The 21644-nt window shown below is 42.6% G+C and overlaps 1 protein-coding gene across 3 annotated transcripts in view; it reads left to right on the top strand.

Annotated features, from left to right (window-relative positions):
- The window catches only part of RFX4 (regulatory factor X4), a 139494-nt gene that overhangs the window by 37856 nt on the left and 79994 nt on the right, over nt 1–21644 (top strand). For all 3 annotated transcript variants that reach the window (XM_050926421.1, XM_050926413.1, XM_050926431.1), the window contains exons 3-4: nt 298–358; nt 6168–6291. In XM_050926421.1, coding sequence (XP_050782378.1) covers nt 298–358; nt 6168–6291 — 185 coding nt within the window. The remainder of the gene's footprint in view (nt 1–297; nt 359–6167; nt 6292–21644) is intronic.

Below are 21644 nucleotides of genomic sequence, written 5' to 3'. Positions count from 1 at the left end.
AGATTCTGACTCTTCTAATGACCATGTTGGGGTGGGGGGTTTGTTACATATGACATAACGATAACCCCTATACACAACTCCTCTCTCATTGTCAGGGCCTGCTGCAAGCCAAAATATACATAGCTTTAGCAGTGAACTAGTCTAGGGGGATCATTTTACATATTTCCAGAGTTTAGTCTCTATTTTTGGAAGGCTGTGAAGTCTGACAGATTTCTTTGAATAGATAGTTCCTTATCAGCTCACAAATGCCTGAGCAATTCCCACTGAAATGACATACCATTTTTTATTTCTCAATAGATGAGGAAAAAGAAAATAACAGAGCATCCAAACCACACTCTACTCCAGCTACTCTGCAATGGTAAGACTCCTTTTTTTAAAAAAAAACCCTTTGATAATTCCTTATCATTTTCATGCTCTGTCCCCAACTAAAAAAAACTGTAGGCCTGAGAAACCTCACAAAGCAATAGTGTTTTCACTGCATGTGGGCATTCTATGCGGTTACACTCTATATGATAATCTGTCTGGCTGGTTGTCCTAATTATGTCTTTTGTACATGGAGCAAGTTCAGATCCAGTTTGCATAGGTCTTTTGGGCAGATGTATTTGCCACCTAAGCAATGAGGGTTTTGGTTTGGTTTGTTTAATTTTAAAACGATAAAGAAAAATAAATGCCAAGAGTTTTTCAGTCTTCAGGACCCCAATTCAGCAAAGCACTCAACCAGGTGCTTATGTCCATCCCTGTTAGATGTAGGGTTTCCAGGTGTCCAGTAGGGAATGCCTGGCTGAAAACAAACCCTGGTGGCTCCGGTCAGCACCACTAACCAGGCCATTAAAAGTCCGGTTGCTCCAGGGCTGGCAGGCTCCCTACGTGGCTCTGCACAGCTCTCCAGAAGCAGTGACATGTCCCTCAGCTACTAGGCGGAGAGATGGCCATTGGGACTCCATGTGCTGCCCCTGCCCCACCCTGAGCACTGGCTCCACAGCTCCCATTGGCTGGGAACCACAGCTAATGGGAGCTGCTGGGGGCAGCACCTGTGGGTGGAGGCAGTGCGCAAAGCCGCCTGCCCACGCTCTGCCTAAGAGCCGAAGAACATGTCGCCACTTGCAGGGAGCGCCCAAGGTGAGCACTGCTCGGAACCCACACCCCGAGACCCCTCCCACACCCCAATGCTCTGCCCCAGTCCTGAACTCCCTCCCACACTCAAACTTCCTCCTGTGCCCAAACTCCCTGCCTCAGCTTGGAACCCCTTCCCGCCTTCTGAATCCATGGCCCCAGCCTGGAAACCCCTCCTGTACCCCAAACCTCTCATCCCTGGCCCCACCTCCGAGCCTGCACCCTGTGCCCCAGCCCAGATCCCCCTCCTGCACCCTGAACCCCTTATTTCTGACCCCACCCCAGAGTCTGGACCCCTAGCCCATAGTCCATACCCCCTGCCACACCCCAAACCCTTCGGCCCCAGCCTGGAGCCTCCTCCTGCACCCTGAACCCCTCAGCCCCAGCCTCACACCAGAGCTTGCATCCCCAGCTAACACCCTCACCCCCTTCCACACCTCAACTCCTTGCTCCAGCCCAGTGAAAATAAACAAGTGAGTGAGGGTGAGGGAGAGTGAGTAACAGAGGGATGGGAGGATGAAGTGAATGGGGGTGGAGCCTTGGAGAAGGGGCGGTGCTTCAGGGCAGGGGGTGGGGCAATGGTGTTGGGTTTTGTGTAATTAGAAAGCTGGCAGCACTAGTTAGATGAGGTCCAAATGCTTTAAGGTACAGAAGGAAAAAGAACAGCAGGAGTTTGACTGTGTGATTCACCTCACATGTCATAATCCCATCAGCGAGAAGGAAGACAGGAAGGAGTGAGAGGAGAAATTAGGTGGTGGAGCGGGGGTGAGGAGGTAAGGAGGGGCAAGGTTGAAAGCAGATGAGAATGCATTAGAGCATTATTGTGTCCCATACTATGAATAAGTGAGGGATGTTCCACCTTTTCACACTTATTTACTGCAGCATTTTCATTTATGTTTTGATGACACAATCTTCTGAGCTCTATTTCCGTAGCTTGTGTCTTCTACTTTGATTGTCTTTTTATTTTTATTAGTTTGTCTATTTCAGAGAGAGCTGAGGGCACAAAGTACTTTGCAGGAAGTGCTCTGCATCTGGTAGGATTGTGCTCTAGAATTGTGATCTGTAGTCAATTGAAACACTCATTGGACTTTGGATTGGACCCTAGGTGCCCTGTTGGAAATCAATGTCCGTGAACTTGTTTTAATACTTTCCAAAGTAAATAACTAGAGGGGCTATTGTTAGCTCCACTCTACTTCAGCTATCAGTACTTTTCAATATGTCAGGTGACAAAGGGATTACTGCCTACCGTACCTCACTTAGCAAAATGTTGGAATACTTACCTTGCTGTGTCAGCCTCTTGAGACCCATGTCTTTAAAAGGACATCAAGCAAAGGAGCCATTTTTCAAACATGAATACCCAATTTTGCACTTTGACCCTTAGACTGTCACTCAAACACCCATTTTAGGTTTCTAATTTATCCATCACAGTATGAAAATTGGGTTGGTGGTCTACCTCCAACATGCTTCACTGTAGACCTGAACGAATACATTGCAGAGAATAATCTATCCAATGAATTAGCCTCTTTTCCTGCATTTGGAATATTCATGAGCAGATTGCTGGTTCCCCACATTTGTTGTTTAAAGTTTATTCAATGACATTTTTCATTTTTATTTGACTATAGATCGATCTAGAGCTACTCATTGTGGGTATTCAGTGTTCTGACTGGAGGAACCCGTAAACAATTCTGATTCAAATACTCACTCAGACTTGCAAATTTAAATTGATGTGTAATTTGACTCTGAAAATCACTTTCTGCAAGTATCTATGCCAAAGAAATTCAGTCTCTCAGATGTTTGTGGTCAGTGAATGAAAAGGGTGAGTGAGTGTGGCCAAACAGAATTCATTAAAAAGTGAAGAGTGAATATTCATAGGCATACTGTTACTATGCATTATTCACCCAGTCTACTTTACCTCCGTAGAAGGTAAACAAAACAATGTAGGACACTCCATCTAAAATAAAATAGCCAACAGCGCTTAGCAGCCATAAATCAAGACATTGTTTATTTTGTGGTAGTGCCAGTTAGAGCTCTTCCCCCTCCATCCCTCTCAAAGGAGCAAATAACATAGTAGCCAAGAAGTGAGACTGAATTGGAACACATGCCAGTGATACTGCTCTCAAAAGAAAACATGCAAATACTATAAACAATATTCAGCCAAACACTTTCAAGCTTCCTCATTCATAAAGGTTAGTAAATCCCTAAACCCCTGGGATATTGAACTCTGCTGGAATGCAGTCTGCACAATAATGCCCATTCAGAAACATTTGCCAGAGAATCCTAGAATTTAGAAATGTAAAAGGCTTGTTGCATCATGCAGTCTATCTGCTTCCTGCTACGTACATGTTACGTTACGTTCTCTCATGTTTATCTAGTGCAGGCATTTTCCCTTTTGACTTTTTGCAGAGCATTTAATTCCCTCTATTGAATATTCCACTCAAAAAAATATGTGAGGACACTGAAATAGACGCAGCAACTTCTGTGTTTTTAAAACATAACTTTTTCTGGTGTCAAATTAAACAATTCAATTATCTTAATAATTAATGCCTCCGAGCTTCACAGTTTAGCAGCTATGACACACAATAGTAGTTTGATGTTTCTTCCGTTTGTTTATCTTAGTATTATCTCTTTGAATGTTGCTGGTCTCACCTGGAGAAGCTGTGCTACTGGATAGATTATACTGTATACAAGCAGACACTAAAATATCTTGGCCAGTCTGCTGTAAAGTGCTAAGCTTTCATGGTGTGAAGATGTTGTTTTGCACTGTTCTTAAAAGCCTAACTCGTTAGCATCAGATTAACCATCATATTGCAGTAGTACCTAGGAGCCCTAGTCATGAACTAGGACCCCATTGTACTAGGTGTTGTACAAACACAGGACAAGACATACCTAGTAGTTTAGTTTCATGTGTTTGTTTGACAGCTCTGCCTGCAATTGCCTTGGACTCTGCCTTTGCATGATTGTAAAAGAGAGAAGGCCAAATTCAGTTGGAGACAGCCTAGTGTATAAGCATGTGCAACTGCCATGAAAGTCTGGGCCAAATTCAGCAGTGATATAAATGGTGATATAAATGACTTATTGGGCATAAATGGCAAAATAATGTAAACAGGACTAAGAAAGGAGGAAAGAGAGGATTGTGAGAAATATGCCTTCCTTGGCATAGTAATTCCATCAATAAATATAGGAATTAATTGTAGTTACATTGCAACAGCTTGGCATATTATGTTGCTTCTCATTTCAGAATAAAAGTCCGTATGATCAGCATTTACAAACATTACTCAGATGTAGAATAATCCCTTTTAATCTAGCAGTGTATAAGTACAAAGGGGAACAGTAACAAAGGCAGATAAAATTGTCTTTCCTATAGAAACATTAGAGTTTTTATTGCAATACCATGAGTGGTACAAAAGCTTTCATACTGAACTACTGGATTGCTTTATTAGGACACACATATATTTCTGATAATGATTTGTTAGGCAGAAGATTGAGTTCATTATCTTTCCACAATACTGTAGGATGAAGCTGAATTCAAAATATGATAAAGTTGTTAAATAAAAGGCAGGAAAATAAAAGAAGTGGAGCAAAATGGGGTTTTTGATCATTTAAAAAAAAAGTTCAGGTATAATGGAGCATTCTTCAGTGTCAGACTAATGACTCCCTGTGAAAGAGAAGAGAAAAAGAGAAAAATTCATCAGATATGAACAGAAATAATTAACTGCTTTTCTTTCTGTCCTGTCTTGGTCAGGGAAGCTGACATGCCAATTAGCCGCTGTAGTATAGAAATGAACTCACTGGGTTTTGAAAAGAGGTCTTGTTAAAGGTCTATGAATTTGGGGAACGATGCCGTGATGATATTCCTGTAGAAACCAAGGAAGAATAGATGTTGCCCTTACAAACCAATTCCATTCATCCAGCCAGATATCTTATTAAAATAGTTTGCAGTCACAAATGGTCACAATAACTGACATGGAGGGAAGGTCTTCCAAAGGCAGCAAAACAGAGAAACTCAGGTTATTTGGAGATCTGAACTTTTACAGGTAACTACTTCAAGGACCATGTTTGCTTTAAAATCCAGGTTTCCTGAGCAAATATTGATTCCAGCAATATAATTAACAAAAAAAAGGAGCGTACCCTTTCTGACCCTCCTTCAGCAAGATACTATAAACGTGTGAGTAGGAGCCTTGGAGTCAGTGGGAGTACTCATGGGTTTCAAATTAGGCATGTGCTTAAGTACTTGCCTGAACTGGGACCTCTATTATTTGGGAAAGATCAGCCTCCAGAAAATAACTTTCAAAGCAACATGGTCTCACATCAACAGCTTTATAATTATTGAGTTATATGGAGACTCTCATGTTTTAATGGCAAAGCGCTTGTGTGTAAAATTAAATCTATTGTGGGGAATTATTATTTTCTATGAGGTAGAATAGGACAATATCTTAATGTTACATTCAGCACTTGGTAGATTCTTCTTATCCTGTGTTGTACATCAGCATCTGTAAGAAACCATTGTACAAAACATTATCTGTGGAGAGCCTTCCATTTGATGCGAATATTTTATTTTAGCTACTCCTGTTTACTTTATGTAAATCAGCTAGAAGTGAAAGTATTTAAAATATTTCAAGATGTTGATGGTGACTCTTGCTTGTACTCATCATCTAGGGCGCATCAGAATGTTGCCACTTAGTGATTTCTTTATTCTGTCATTGTGCATTCATTCATTTAACCCATATGATTTAAAGTTATGATATAATAGTATTTGTTATTAAAATAGCACCTAGGAATTTCAGTCAAGGATCAGGGCCCCAGTGTGCTAGGTACTGTACAGACAAGTAACAAAGAAGCCACTGAGAGCTCACAATCTACATAGCAGATAGAAAATGCAACAGGTAGATGATATGGACAAATGGGGTGGAGGTGAATTGGAAAGATGAGGTAACAATAGAACAGAGGTTAGCTGAAAAGTGAAAGTCACTTAAACGTGCAGGTTTGCGCACTATTTATAATTCAGGGCAGCCAACATATTTGCAGTTTTCTTTGTTTGGTATTTGCTTTTTAAGGCTGGAGGAGAACTATGAGATTGCAGAAGGCGTTTGCATTCCTCGAAGTGCTCTCTACATGCACTATTTGGACTTCTGTGAGAAAAACGACACGCAGCCTGTTAACGCTGCCAGCTTTGGGAAGGTGAGTCTAAACTGCCATGACAAGCCTTGCTCCCTAACCTTGCTCTGGCGAGATTTTGATATTTAAAATGATAAAGGCTCTAGCCTCAGGAAAACTGTCACTTCAAGTCAGAGGTGGAGATGCATCAAAGGAATACGGTGCGTATTAAAACTCCAAGAAAAATGTGAAGCATTTTAAACACTTGGAAGGTCGGGATTGCTTTTCATCGTGGTTAAAGTGAAAATGCATTTTAAAAAATTGATGGTTTTTATGATCTGCCTGTTCATGGCAGCCATTTTGCTTCAAAATGACATTTATGGCATTGGCAACATGGAAGCCAAATTCAAAAGAGTGTATATAATTCTGTTATTCCTTAATATTGCTTTAACAGTAATAACAGTATTTATAAGTGTTAAACAGCGACAATTCAGGTCATAAAAACTGTTAGTGTGGACAGAAGTGCATATTAATTCTGCAGAAATATTGGAATGCCCATTGACTTCAGTAAAGATACTCCTGATTTACACTAACATGAGTGAGAGGAGAACCAGGCCCATTATATGTCTTGTGTTGGCCTTCTGTGAGTGGTGAATTTCACCTACAGTACAGACGTGATCAATAAAACTTAGCTGTGTATTTCAGTACTGAGTTTCAGTGTCTTTTTAGGAGCTCTCAGGAACCTGGAATATTACCAGATGTTCTTACTTTTTGAATTTGCAGATAGGCGGGTGTCTTAAGTGCACAATGTGATTATGTCAATTTTTACTTAAAAGTAAGTGAACCACTGGATCATTTAATGTGACCTCCTCTATAACAGTCTGCCAGTAAATATTACCCTACCTCTGAGTTATTCAAGAGAACACCCTGGACCTTTAAATCTTGTATTTTGTGATATAACATGCTGAAATTTGACAAGCATTTTTGAAAAGTTTGCAAGCATCACTCTGAAGCTAATTTCAATGGAAGCTAGTCTCATTTACTGTTTACAACATTAATTGTACAGTGATGCTATATATATATACAGAATCAAAAATGTTGCTTGTATTATTTCCTAACACAGAAGCCAAAAGAAGAGAAAACATTTAACGGGATATTTTTTCTTTTGTATTTCATGTTTATTTAAGTAGTTTAGTGAGGCAAGTAAAATGCATTGTGTGGCAACATTTCGGTGAATTAATTCCTATAAAGCCCTAATCGGTTAGGTTGACTTTGTGTTAAAGTTCTGTTTAGATGCAGTAAATGGAAAAAAATATTTTTATTCTAACTTCTGTTCAGCCTATTTGCTATATCGCCGCTACTAAGTGGTTAATATTGTTTCAATGACTCATTTAGAAACAATGGAAATTAGTGCCAAATTTGTCAATCTGTAGGAAATTTGTTACACAGGTAAAATGTTTATTATACCTTTGTTACCTTTACAAAAATGTCTGTAAATGATGCATAAGCTGTAAAATTTTAAATTGTTTCACCAGGAAACAAACATGCTTTGCCTGTCTGAAACGTCAGGCCACACTTGTGACCTCTCAAAGTGCACTGGTCTTTCCCGTCATGTCTACATTAGGTGAAGAGTCATTTAGACCCTTTCTCTTCCCCAAAGCATTGGTTGGAGTATCTTGGACTTACAAAGCAGGTGCAGCTGTCCCAAATACAGATTTTTACCAGCTGGTTGCAACACCTGACCTAGAGTGGGATTTAGCTCAGCTCTAGCTGACCCAATGGTTTTTCTCCATTGTAGACAGGAGCCCACACAAATGAGCCTTCTCACTGCATCCTATGTGCAAATTATCCCCAACCCCATGTTCCCAGCAACAGCGATATGTACATCAGGAATCTCAGTGCACTGGTACAGCTGTGGTGGTGAGGCAGTAGGCTATCTGTAGGAATCTGAATGTAGCAAAATGGCTCTGTCAAACCCACTGTTGCTCTGCGGAGATACTAAACCATTACAAGGACCAGTGAAGCGAACAGTCACTCCATGCAATCAATGGCTCTGCCGTCAATTTCTCCCTTAGTGTAGATACACCCCTGGAGCTCTAACAAATTGGAAACGCAGTAACTTTTAAAGTGTGTGCGCCATACATGCCTTGGAAGTGGGGCTGTCCTTCCAGGCACAAATGAGTAGGTGCCAATTGAGGGTTTCCATATTTAGCTGGCTGAACAGAAACCCAGACACATTTGCCCTTATTGCAACTCATCAGTGCACTGCAGCTGTCCTCTACTCCAGAGAAAGAGGCTAGTTGTTCTGTGAAATCTGTTAGTTAAGTTATGGACAGTTTGCCTTTGAGTGGATCTCACTCAATTTATGATTCATCTTTGAACTTTGAACTTTGTGGGCAATGTTAAACATAAGGGCTCCTGCTTTTTGATTGATTTTATTTTTCAATAGATTGTTTTACAGCACAGAACTCTCTGTCCTGAGCTAAAAATTACCCATGTGCAATGAGTAAAACCCTAGCACACTACCTCTGAGTCAGCTGTTTCTTCTCGATTAATATACCAGCACTGATACCACCAGTACACATAAGGTTTCACTTATAAATGCCATTTTGGGAGAGCTCTGACTTGGCTATGAATGTTTGGTCTAGACCAAGACTTGGGGTTCAAGGTTTCAGCTCAGGAGTGCCTTTAAAACCTCCTTTAAATGGCATACACGTACAATGGAAACAAAAATAAAGGTAGTTCAAAAAAGAGCAAGAGAAGTGAAAAGAGATGGAGAAACAAAATTAGCATAAAAGGGATGATTAACAGAATCCTCAATGGCACTTAAGAGGTATCCACACTAGGAAAAAGGGTTTGCTAAAAAGTTAGTAACAAGTAACCCCCTTTTTTATTCCTAGCGCAGACAAGGCCTTGTGCACGCTTGGCATTTTTACCTGTATAACTTATCTAAGTAATAATTAAAGAAAGCCAGACCTTGACTGAGGCTAAAATTAGGGAAGTCAATGGCAAAATTCCCAATGACATCAATGGAACCAGGCTTTCACCCTAAGGAGGGAGCAGTATTAGTTAGATTGGTACTTGCAGCCAGTGGGAGGGGACAGGGAAGCATTTAACTAGGACCAATGGAGTACAAGTAAGAAAAAGGAATTTGGGCTGCATATGAGGAAAAAAAAATTTCTGACTGTGAGAATATTCAGCTTGTGAAATACTCCTCAGGCAGAAATACAGGAAACCCCATTATGTGGGTCATTTAAAAAAAAAGTCAAAGGACTCAGTGAATCAAACATTTAATTTAAAAAATCTTCTCAACTGTTTCATCCATTCCCAAGTCTGTCAGTAATCTCAGGTGAACATTGATTCATACTGGAGGTTTAGAACCATTGCTGTAAAGTTACCAATAACCAAAGCCTTGTCCCCTTTCATTCCCCTTTTCTTCCCCAGTGTCCTCTCACATAGCCGCTTCCTTCCTCTGTTTCTTTCATGACCCCATATGCTCCTCACTCTCTTAATCCCTCCTCCTGAAGATGTAATCTCTCCCCCTACCCTCCCAACTTTCTGTTTTAACACTTGTCTCAGAGATCCTGAATGTCTCCAAAGGGGAACTCTGCAGTGTCTCGTGATGGGTTTATACTCCCTCCCAGTGTTCTTCATGCAACTCCATTGTGCAGCCTGGAGGTTCTATACCTCCTTCCATTGTTTCCTTATTTTGATGTGATGCTGCTGCTTCTTTGGCCAGCTGCAGCAAATAAATATTTTAAAAGGGAAAAACAAAGCACTAGACATACAGAAGATTGCAAAAAATTACAGGCTGATTCTCATTCATACTAAGGCCACCGTACACCACCCTTGGCAGTGTAAAGGGTACGCTGCCAAAGTGGTGTAATGTGGCCTGGATGCAAATGAGAATTAAGCCCCATGCTTTTAAATGTGAAGGGGGAGTAGAGTAATGTCACTGATTCTTATGACATTCTATACTGGCACAAGCCTCTAAGTGGATACAGTCCTTGTGCTGATATAGTTTATTTCATTTGGGGAACTGTATAAACTGTACTAGCAAAGCACTTTTATTGGTGTAAGCTGCATTTACACTAGGAGGGTTTGCCAATATAGCTTTACCAGCAAACTCCTTCTAATGTAGACAAGGCTTTAGTGTAAACAAGAAACAGGCCTTCTATAGTTACGATTTTTTTCATTCTTATAACTAGAAAAGTTTCAAAATCAAACTTTGCTAGATGATCAATCCACAATGTAGTCAGAGTTCAAAGCCAGAAGGAACCACTAGATCATCTAATGTGACCTCTTCTGTAATACAGGCTGCCAGTAACTATTATCTGAGTTTTATAGATGGGGAAACTAAGGCACAGAAACGTACCTAAAGTCACACAACTGTTCAGCAGCAGAGCCAGAGACAGAACATCTACTGCAGTGCTTAAATGGTAATGAAGGAGGTGCTGGGGCTCAAGCAATTTTTTTTCACTTTCATAAGTGACACAGCAAGCCTAAAGGTGCTGGGGCTCAGTCCTGGCAAGTCCTGGCACAAATTAAGCACTAGTCTCATGACTCCTATGCTAGCCTCTTGTCTAGTGGACCACACTGATCCTTAAATTCAACCTTCCCCCCATTCTTTTTTCTTTCTTTCCAGTGTTGGCTGGAAACAATATCTAATAAAAATGTATCTTATGTGACAATTGTCCATGCCATAGACTTCAGGCCCAATACTAACGAGGGCAGTCAAACACAGTACATACGTGTTTAGCAAAATGTAAAAATACATCTGTGCCTTCTCACCAGTAATGTTTCCTTAGGGTCCTGAGAACCGATTGGCTTAGGACTCAAAGATGAAGAAAATGCGATTCCCTCATTAAAGCAAATGAATTAGTTTAATCGATCAGAGGAGAGAACTGAAGATGAGTTTGCCCTTGTTAAATGGTTACTGTACAGGCTAGGCCCTGCGTACTAATCAGGAGTATGCATTGTAAATCTCCTCCTGACAAGCTTGTCCTCATGTGCGACCGTTTTCAGATGTTCACATTTCCGCAGTTTTAAAGTGCAAAGGCAAAGACAGCCAGGAAGTACTTCCTGAAGAGGCCAGAGCAACAGAACCCTGCAGCTGCCTGATTGATCCACACCAACTGTTTAATCAAGGAAATTGGCCCAGGGAGCTGTCTGAGCAGCAATGCAGATTCTGGCTTGCTATGGCTACAAACCTTGTTTTTCACTCTGCCTTGATCCTGACTCCTGCCTTTGATCCTAGGCTGGCTTGACCTTGATCCCGTCTCCTGACTCTGCTTGGTGACTACTTCTGAGTCCTGCATTCAACCCTGGCCCAGCAGACATTACTGGTCCAGTTGCCGACACCCTGGCCATTACAGGCAGCTACAACACAACTGAGAGTCTGGGCTAAAGTGTTCAATAGTTCTTCAGTCTTGAAAAAACAACAGTCTGTTTGATTGTGCTGTGACGGGTTCTTTGGGCATGCCATCTGGAACTGGGGTAACACTGAGCCCCTGACCCACCAGCCTGGGCTCCCTCTCACACTGTACTGTCTGACAAGCTGTAAAGCCCTCCAGCCTGCACTTTCACAAGCATTCACACCCAGCTGAAGTTACATGCAGGCTGTCTAACCACCAGCTTCCCAGCCTGGGACCCCAGTGCAGTTCCGTCCTGCCCTAGTCAGATCTTGCCAGTATATGGGTTTAATACCCGACTGCCTATCCCTGAATGTGAAGAGAACAATGCACGCTTATGGTAACCAAGCAGAGATTTTCCCCAAGCACTCCAGTCAGAGCTCACTGGTTTAGATTAAAGCAAAAACAAGTTTAACAACTAAAAAAGATAGATTTTAAGTGATTATAAGGGATAGCAAATAGATCAAAGCAGATTATCTAGTAAATAAACAAAAATGCAAACTAAGCTTAATATACTCAATAGATTGTATATGAATTAGTCGATTCTCACCCTGAGAAATGATACAAGCAGGCTGTAGATTCTTAAGGGACAAGCTGCATTTGCTTTACAGCTTGGACTCCCCAGGTGTTTCATGCACGGGCTAGAAATCCCTTTAGCCTGGGTCCAGCACTTCCCCCAGTTCAGTCTTTGTTCATCAGGTGTTTCCAGGAGTCTTATTGTGTGTGGAATGAAGAGCCTCTCATGACGTCACTTCCTGCCTTTAGCATAGGGAAGGAACTCTTTGTTTCAAAACTTGGTTCCCAGAGCAGTTTGTGGAAAAATACTGACATCCCTAGATGGAGTCCAGCATCTTGTGGCCTGGTCACACATTTGTAGAATCATAGCAGCCATCACTCAGAGGCTGTCCGTAGCATTCTCAGGAAGGCTCATGAGGTGGGAGATAAGCCTCTCCTAAGGCCTATTGTTCTTTCTAATGGCCCGTTGCCCTGAATAGGCCCTTCCCCACCTATTATTTAGACCAAAAGCACCTTGTCTAGTGGGCGTTACCCAGGTGTAACTACATTTGAAGTACAGATACATAGTCAATATTCAAAACTTCAGATACAAAAATGATGCCAGTATACAAACAGGATAAGCATATTCAGCAAATCATAACCTTTTCAATGGCACCTCACATGACTTATCTTGTACAAAATGCGTCATAATTATGCCATAATCCTATTATCATAATATCACTGTGAAGAATATGGGGTGCAGTGTCAGATGCCAATAGCTCATCGGTACGTGGCATTGGATAGTTGTCCGGACGAGTTACAGCATTTAGCTTACGGTAGTCCACGCAAAAGCGTATTTCCCCATCTGGTTTGGGTACCAGAACCACTGGAGATGCCCATGCACTGGTAGATGAGCGGATTATACCCATCTGTAGCATGTTCTGGATCTCCCGTTCTATAGCAGCTTGGGCATGAGGAGACACTCGGTAGGGTGGGGTTCTGATTGGGTGAGCATTACCTGTATCAATGGAGTGGTATGCCCGTTCAGTCCGTCCTGGGGTGGCTGAGAACAATGGGGCGAAGCTAGTGCACAGCTCCTTGATTTGTCGCCGCTGCAGACGTTCCAGGGTGGTTGAGAGGTTCACCTCTTCCACGCCACCGTCTTTTTTCCCGTCGTAGTAGACACCGTCAGGCCACTCAGCATCATCTCCCTGGACTGTAAAACTGACAAACCTGTAAGTCTCTGGAATAGAAAGGCTTGAGAGAATTAACATGGTACACTTTAGGCTTTAGTGAGGAATTGGGAAATGCTATGAGGTAGTTTACAGCTCCCAGGCGCTCTTGGACCGTGAATGGCCCTTCCCATGATGCTTCCATCTTATGGGCCTGTTGCGCCTTCAAGACCATAACCTGGTCTCCTACCATGAAGGAACGTTCTCTGGCATGTCTGTCATACCAGGCCTTTTGCTCTTCTTGAGCATCCTTTAGGTTCTCTCTAGCAAGGGCTAAAGAGTGTCGGAGGGTGCTTTGTAGGTTGCTTACAAAGTCCAGAATGTTAGTTCCTGGAGAAGGCGTAAACCCCTCCCATTGCTGCTTCACCAACTGTAATGGCCCCTTAACCTCGTGACCATACACAAGTTCAAATGGTGAAAACCCTAAACTGGGATGTGGTACAGCCCTGTAGGCAAACAGCAACTGCCGCAACACTAGGTCCCAATTATTGGAGAATTCGTTGATGAATTTTCGTATCATGGCCCCCAAAGTTCCATTGAACCTTTCAACCAGGCCATTGGTTTGATGGTGGTACGGGGTGGCAACCAAGTGATTCACCCCATGAGTTTCCCACAGTTTTTCCATGGTCCCTGCCAGGAAATTAGACCCTGAATCTGTAAGGATGTCGCAGGGCCAACCTACCCTGGCAAAGATGTCTGTTAGGGCCAGGCACACAGTGTTAGCCCTGGTGTTGCCTAGAGCTACTGCTTCTGGCCATCGGGTAGCAAAGTCCACTAAAGTCAGTACGTACTGCTTTCCTCTGGGCGTCTTTTTTGGGAAAGGGCCCAGAATATCCACAGCTACTCGCTGAAATGGGACCTCAATTATGGGGAGTGGCTGGAGAGGGGCCTTGACCTGGTCTTGAGGCTTTCCCACTCTTTGGCATACCTCACAAGACCGGACATACTTGGCAACGTCCTTGCCCATCCCCTCCCAGTGGAAGGACTTCCCCAACCGGTCCTTGGTTCTGTTCACCCCAGCATGGCCACTGGGATGATCATGGGCTAAGCTTAAGAGCTTCTCCCGGTACTTAGTTGGAACCACCAACTGTTTTTGCGGCTGCCATTCTTCCCGGTGTCCACCAGAAAGAATTTCCTTGTATAAAAGTCCTTGGTCTATAACAAACCAGGATCGATTAGAAGAGCTGAGAGGCGGTGGGGTGCTCCGTGCCGCCGCCCAAGCTTTCTGAAGGCTGTCATCCGCGTCCTGCTCAGCCTGGAACTGTTCCCTTGAGGCTGGGGTCACCAGTTCTTCCTCAGACTGTGGACTTGGGCTTGGTCCCTCTGGAAGCGATGTAGGTGATGGGTTGTTTCCGTTGCTGGTGAACCGCTCTCCGCTGGTGCACCTGAGGGTATTTCAGGCTCTGGCTGAGCCTTTTGGGTATGGCTGTCTGTTGCTTCTGCCAGTTTTGGCTCGCTGGCGCCCTCTGGCCTTGAGTTTGAAGATGGGGTTGCACTTGCTGGTGCTGGTTGCTGTTCCAGTTCCGGGCCTGGGACTGGAGGTGCTGTGGCTGTTTCAGTGGTTGGCATGGAATCCGGGTCCACTACCTCTGTCTGGGTCTCTGGTAACACAGACGGGGTCTCTGGTAACACAGACGGGGCCTCTGTGGACGGCTCAGGAACAGGAATGGGTCTGGAAGCTTGCCTGGTTTGGCTACGTGTAACCATTCCCACTCTCTTGGCCCGCCTCACTTGGTTGGCCAAGTCTTCCCCCAGTAGCATGGGGATAGGATATTTGTCATAGACTGCAAAAGTCCACATTCCTGACCAGCCTTTGTACTGGACAGGCAGTTGAGCTGTAGGCAAGTCTACAGCTTGTGACATGAAGGGGTAAATTGTAACTTTGGCCTTTGGGTCGATGAATTTGGGGTCAACGAAGGATTGGTGGATAGCTGACACTTGTGCCCCCGTGTCTCTCCACGCAGTAACCTTCTTTCCGCCCACTCTCAAATTTTCCCTTCGCTCCAAGGGTATTTGAGAGGCATCCGGGCCTGGGGATCTTTGGTGTGATGGTGGTGTAATGAATTGCACTCGCATGGTGTTCTTGGGACACTTGGCCTTGATATGTCCCAGTTCATTACACTTAAAGCATCTTCCATCTGATGGGTCACTGGGCCGAGGTGAGTTACTGGAGACTGGTGAGGTTGAAGGGTAGGGTATCTGTGGCTTTACTTGGGTAGTATGTGGGGTCTTTGGCTGTCCTCGGTTGTAGGGTTTATGGTCTGTGTGCCCCCTGGGGTAATCGTTCCCCTTGACAGTAGCTTTCTTGCTTTCTGCCAGTTCCATCCATTTGGCTCCAATCTCCCCCGCCTCAGCGATATCTTTGGGATTTCCATCTTGTATGTACCGTGTGATGTCTTCAGGAACACCATCCAAGAACTGCTCCATTTGTATGAGGAGGTTCAGTTCTTCCAAGGTTTGAATGTTGTTTCCTGTTATCCAGGCCTCATAGTTTTTTGCAATGTAGTAGGCGTGTTTGGGAAATGACACCTCTGAAACGCCGACGGGCATGATCTGGGGTTATCCCCATTCTGTATCTGGCCTTGGTTTGAAAAAGTTTATAGTCATTCATTTGCTGCTTAGGCATTTCAGCTGCCACCTCTGCTAAAGGTCCACTGAGCTGTGACCTCAATTCTACCATGTACTGGTCTTCGGGAATGTTGTACCCAAGACAGGCTCTTTCAAAATTTTCCAAGAAGGCCTCGGTGTCATCACCTGCCTTGTAGGTGGGAAATTTCCTGTGCTGTGGAGCAATAATTGGCGCCGGGTTGTTAGGGTTGGCTGGCACATGCAGCCCAGCTTTTGCCAACTCCAGTTCATGTTTTCTCTGTTTTTCCTTCTCTTCCATTTCTTTTTGTTGTTTTTCCATTTCTTTTTGGTGTTTTTCCATTTCTTGGTGGTGGGCCGCCTCCTCTTCTTCTTGCTTCCTTCTGTGGGCCAACTCTTCTTCTGCTTGTTTCCTTCGGTAGGCTACCTCTTCTTCTTCTAGTTTTCTTTTGTGTGCTGCCTCTTGGGCTGCCTGTTCTCTTTGGAAGGCTGCCAGTTTCATGCTTTCTTCCTTTTCTTTCATCTCCATCTGTCGCCTGTGTTCAGCTTCTTTGATTTGTTCTTCGGCCTCAATTTTTGCCTTAGAAGTCATGGTTCCTGTTTTCTTGTGTTGGGGTGCCCTCCGGTGTTTATCTTCTGAACTGCAGGTTCTGTTGCCTCCTGAAGTCTGCCTAGCAACAGTGCTTTTTTCCTTTTCTCTCTCTAGCTAATGTTCAATGAAAGGAAACCAGAAAAACCACTTTATTTGCATGCATATAAGTGCTGGTACTTGCCTCCTAATGGGAGGGCTATTGCATGACAAAAGACCCTTAACAGTCTGGTAATGGCTTCTTGCTTAACATGCAAGCCACAAACTGCCAGAGAGAGCAGAAAAAAAAATTCTCTCTGGTTCCCTTTTAAAACCAACTGTTTCTCTCTCTGCTAAAAAGCCCTTAGCAGAGAAAAGAAAAATATAATATTCCTACTGGCTTCTGGATTCTGTCTATATCCCACCGCTGCTACTCATATCATAACCTTAGTCCCAGATTTGGACCTTAGCGTCCAAAATATGGGGGTTAGTATGAAAACCTCCAAGCTTAGTTACCAGCTTGGACCTGGTACCTGCTGCCACCACCCAAAAAATTAGAGTGTTTTGGGGCACTCTGGTCCCCCTGAAAACCTTCCCTGGGGACCCCAAGACCCAAATCCCTTGAGTCTCACAACAAAGGGAAATAATCCTTTTTCCCTTCCCCCCTCCAGGTGCTCCTGGAGAGATACACAGACACAAGCTCTGTGAAACTACACAGAGAGACTCCCCCTCTCTGTTCCCAATCCTGGAAACAAAAAGTACTTTCCTATTCCCCCAGAGGGAATGCAAAATCAGGCTAGCAATCCAACACACAGATCTCCCCGATTTCTTCCTCCCACCAATTCCCTGGTGAGTACAGACTCAATTTCCCTGAAGTAAAGAAAACTTCAACAGGTCTTAAAAGAAAGCTTTATACAAAAAGAAAGAAAAATACATACAAATGTGCTCTCTGTATTAAGATGATACAACACAGGGTCAATTGCTTAAAAGAATATTGAATAAACAGCCTTATTCAAAAAGAATACAAATCAAAGCACTCCAGCACTTATATTCATGCAAATACCAAAGAAAAGAAACCATAGAACTTACTATCTGATCTCTTTGTCCTTACACTTAGAAACAGAAAATTAGAAAGTAGAACTACTTCTCCAAAGCTCAGAGAAAGCAGGCAGGCAGACAAAAGACCTCAGACACACAATTCCCTCCACCCAAAGTTGAAAAAATCCGGTTTCCTGATTGGTCCTCTGGTCAGGTGCTTCAGGTGAAAGAGACATTAACCCTTAGCTATCTGTTTATGACATGGATGAACTCTTGCAGTGGAAGATTTTGTACATAGCTGGATTCAAGCAAGGGCTTCACAAACTTCCCTAAAGGGCCTGAGCCGGTAGGACTGTTTGCAGGGTAAGATCCTGCTCAACAGGTAGTTGTCAGAACAGGGACCAGTGATTAAAGTGGGTGCAAAGAGCCTGCCTTATCTTGCTTGATAGTATCAGCTGGGACATAGCAATCCTCAAGGTCACAATTTAGATTTAGGGTTGGATTATAACTTCATTCCTCCATTGGAATCACACAGCTTTGGGAGTAGAGGTAAAGTATCCTCTCAATGCTCCTGCCCTCCCCCATCCCTCGCAAATAAGTGGGCTTGGTGGGAGTGAGCAGTAGGCACAGGTCATGCCTTCTCCCCCACAATGCATGGGCCTGAAGAGCTAGAAGGATTCAGGGGGAGGGGAGTATTATTTTACAATGGGCTGATTTGTCATGCTTCTTCCTACCACTGGAAAAGGGGTGCTCTGGAGGAATTGCATCTCAGTGGTGTGCCTCTGCAGCACAATGCATTCCTTCTGTTCTTCCTGGGGCAGCGCATCTACATGATGCCCTATAATTAGGGGACTGATCCTAGAATATGTATGGGGGGGCATTCAGGTGGGATTTTCAAAAGCACTTGGCATTGGCGTAGTTGATAAAACTTACATGGGAGCAGAGTTAGGTCAAAGCGGCGCAATTGTGAGAACCTCACCTTTCCTGTATAAGATTGAAGGTACCAGCAGTATTTGTGATTCGTGTTTTAACACTAATGGGAAATACAGATAGCCCAGCTCTGAGAGAGTGAGCTCACCCCTGCAACAAACAAGAGGAGAATAACCACCCTGGCAGAGTTGTCTTAAACCAGAGCAATAAAAATAATTACTCTAAAACTAGGGAATAGCACACACTGCGTTTTGTATCTCATTTCACACGTGCAAAGAATGTGCTCTGGGTGCAGTATTGGAAGTCCTAGGGAGTGCACAGCTCATCAGTTAATGTTCAGTGAATGACGGGCCCTGCTGGGGAAACTGGAGACAAACCTGAATGGCAGAAATTATTAGCAGGGGTAAGAGAATTTCTCTCACTTTATTTAGAACTTACTTGGTAATCATGAGTTCTAGACTGGAACTCTGAATCTTAGTGGTGGGAGTTCTGTTTTCTTCCGGCAGATTTCAAGTTCTGGGCTGTTAATATATAGTTTTTGTTTTATTCTAAATTTATTTAATTGCCCTTGATAGTGTTAGGAGCATGGCGAGAATAATTTTCAAATAAGAAGTAGAAAGAATTGCAATGCATAGCACAGGCTTCCATTTAGCTCAAATACACTTGTAAAAATTAAATTTACCTTCAAAAAATAACAATTTAAATGAAGTGGAATCTTTTTTAGAAAAGGTTTTGCAAAATGCAACATTTTAACTGATACACCAAAAAGTTCTAGAGTCTTCACAAGAACTCAAAGATGGCTGGTCTGTCCCATCCTTAGCTGTCAGTATGAAGACTGAGGCCTAAGCTGTTTTTGAGCCTCATACCAGGGAAGAATTTAGGTGGAATAATTGGGAAGTAGAAAGTTCACAGCTCACTGGTGAATGGGATAAGGGATGATGGCCCCTGGTGCAGGGGTTAAAGGTAGAATAGACAATACACGTCTCATTTTAAAGATAGAGAGGACCCTGATTGTGTTTGAGTCTCATACTGCTGAGGCATGTGTGATGAAATAATAGAAATTACAGATATAAATCGGAAGGGCAGAGTGCACTTCGGCAGCATAGTTTTATATCTTTTGCAGCTATCCCTGCCTGATGCTTACATGGCATATGCAGAGTACAATATAGATATCTGCACTTTTTGTATATTTTTCTATATAATTGTTTATAAAACGTTTGGTAACTTTCACTGATATGACTTGTTTACTGTTTATTTCAACATCTTAAGAGTTACCAAAAGTACATTTAACTTGCTATTTAAATTAGATTTACTCAGGCAACTATTCTAGGTTTCAAAAGTACCACTGGATTAAATGCTTCTTAATGTAATGGCTATATAATATTAGAGGGGTAGCGGTGTTAGTCTGTATCCTTAAAGACTAACAGATTTATCTGAGCATAAGCTTTCGAAAGCTTATGCTCAAATAAATCTGTTAGTCTTTAAGGTGCCACCGAACTCCTTGTTGTTTTTGTGGCTATATAATAGATATTGCATGTTACATTGCAACTGTTTAAGTTCAAATGTATAAGAATGATTTGAGGGGAGCCCTCCTCCAATTATCTCTGGTGTCCCCTATAGCCTCAGAGAGGAAAGGTCACCTGTCCCCACCACACACACAGAAAAAAGGGTCCCTCATGTACTTCTCGCTGACAACATTGAAACCCAACACAGACGTTCTGTCCACTTTCATAAAACCACATTTCAGGATTAACGTCAAAAGGGTTAAACAAATGCAGATGTGTTTGGTAATAGTTCAAAAGAGAAGAAAAATATATAGCTCTGATTTTAGGAAGTAATGAATCCTGCCTTATCTAAATCCCAGGCACTCGCTAATAGGAGCATCAGGTATGACTATTTAATTGTGTGATTGTTTTACAAAATGATAAGGGAGATTTTTAAATAACTCACAGGAAAATACATAAGATTCCCTCTCATAAGAAGGAAAGACCAGGACTCAGCCAAGGCACATATGAAAGGGACAGAGCTGAAGTTATTAAGCAGGGAAAGAAATCAGTCGAGCACTGGCTCCTGAGGTAGTATTGAGAGCACAGATTATCTTCATGTGAAATTCCTGGGCACCATCTTACTAAAAAATCCCAAATGAAACTTCATGTAAAACAAAGTTTAGTGTAAAAATGTGGTTTTAGTATTAATAATTGACAATGTAAAAATGACATCTCCTTATTCAGCAGAGCTCTCTCTGTTTTCAGATTTATATTTGCTCACTTTAGGGACATATGGGGTGAAATTCTGACCTCATTGAAATCAATGGCAAATTTCCACTCACTCCAGTATAGATATGATTTCATATGATATCTTTTACCTCTGTTGCTACTGCAGAGCCAACATCGCCATGAGGAAGGCAGCTGGATTCTATTCTTGTTCACACATCACAAACAGAATTATTAAGCAAGTTCACATTGTAGAGTCAGATCTTGCCCTTATTGGTATCTTTGCAGCCACCCCACAGAATCTTCTTTACTGCTGATGGGAAGGAAAGAACCTAGCTTAATTTTCAGATCCTAAGTTGAATTTTCAGTTCTGACAGCTAGAAAAAAGCATCTTTTTACTTATAAAAAGGGCACATTTTCTCTGTCAGTCACTGGAAGTCAATAAACATGAAACCCCATATTACTGTTTTTTAGTCACTTTTCAGGGTGGAAACACACTTTAAAACCAACAGCCACACATGTCTGCTTTTCCCATTGATTTCAATGCACAGTGAGCTTCTCCCCAACCTACTCAACCTCACTTCCTGCCTCTTGGCAGGGAACTAGCTCCATCCATGGAGTTAGAACAAAGTCATCTATAACCATATAAATACAAATATTGAAAATAAGTTATTTTTTAAATAATATTTGTTGTGCTTGAGCTTATACCACACCCACACACCCATAGTGTTTTCTGGAAAAATCCTGGAATTTTCCTTTAAAGTTTTGCTGGACTTTTTAAAAAATAATTTATACAGAATACTGTTATAAGCAACACACACTCCAGAAAGCATATTTTACTGCTTAACATACTGGATTTGGGGGGGGAAAGAGGGATGGCAAATCAGCTGATTTTCTGCTTTTATTTATTCTTCTCTTTTCCTGGTCATTTCTGCCCTGGTATGTAAACATATCTGATTTCTAA

The sequence above is a fragment of the Gopherus flavomarginatus genome, chromosome 1 (genome assembly GCF_025201925.1).
Source record: "Gopherus flavomarginatus isolate rGopFla2 chromosome 1, rGopFla2.mat.asm, whole genome shotgun sequence".
Lineage (NCBI taxonomy): Eukaryota > Metazoa > Chordata > Testudines > Testudinidae > Gopherus > Gopherus flavomarginatus.
The sequence above is the reverse complement of the archived record's forward strand: the minus strand, read 5'-3'. Positions and strand labels throughout refer to the sequence as shown.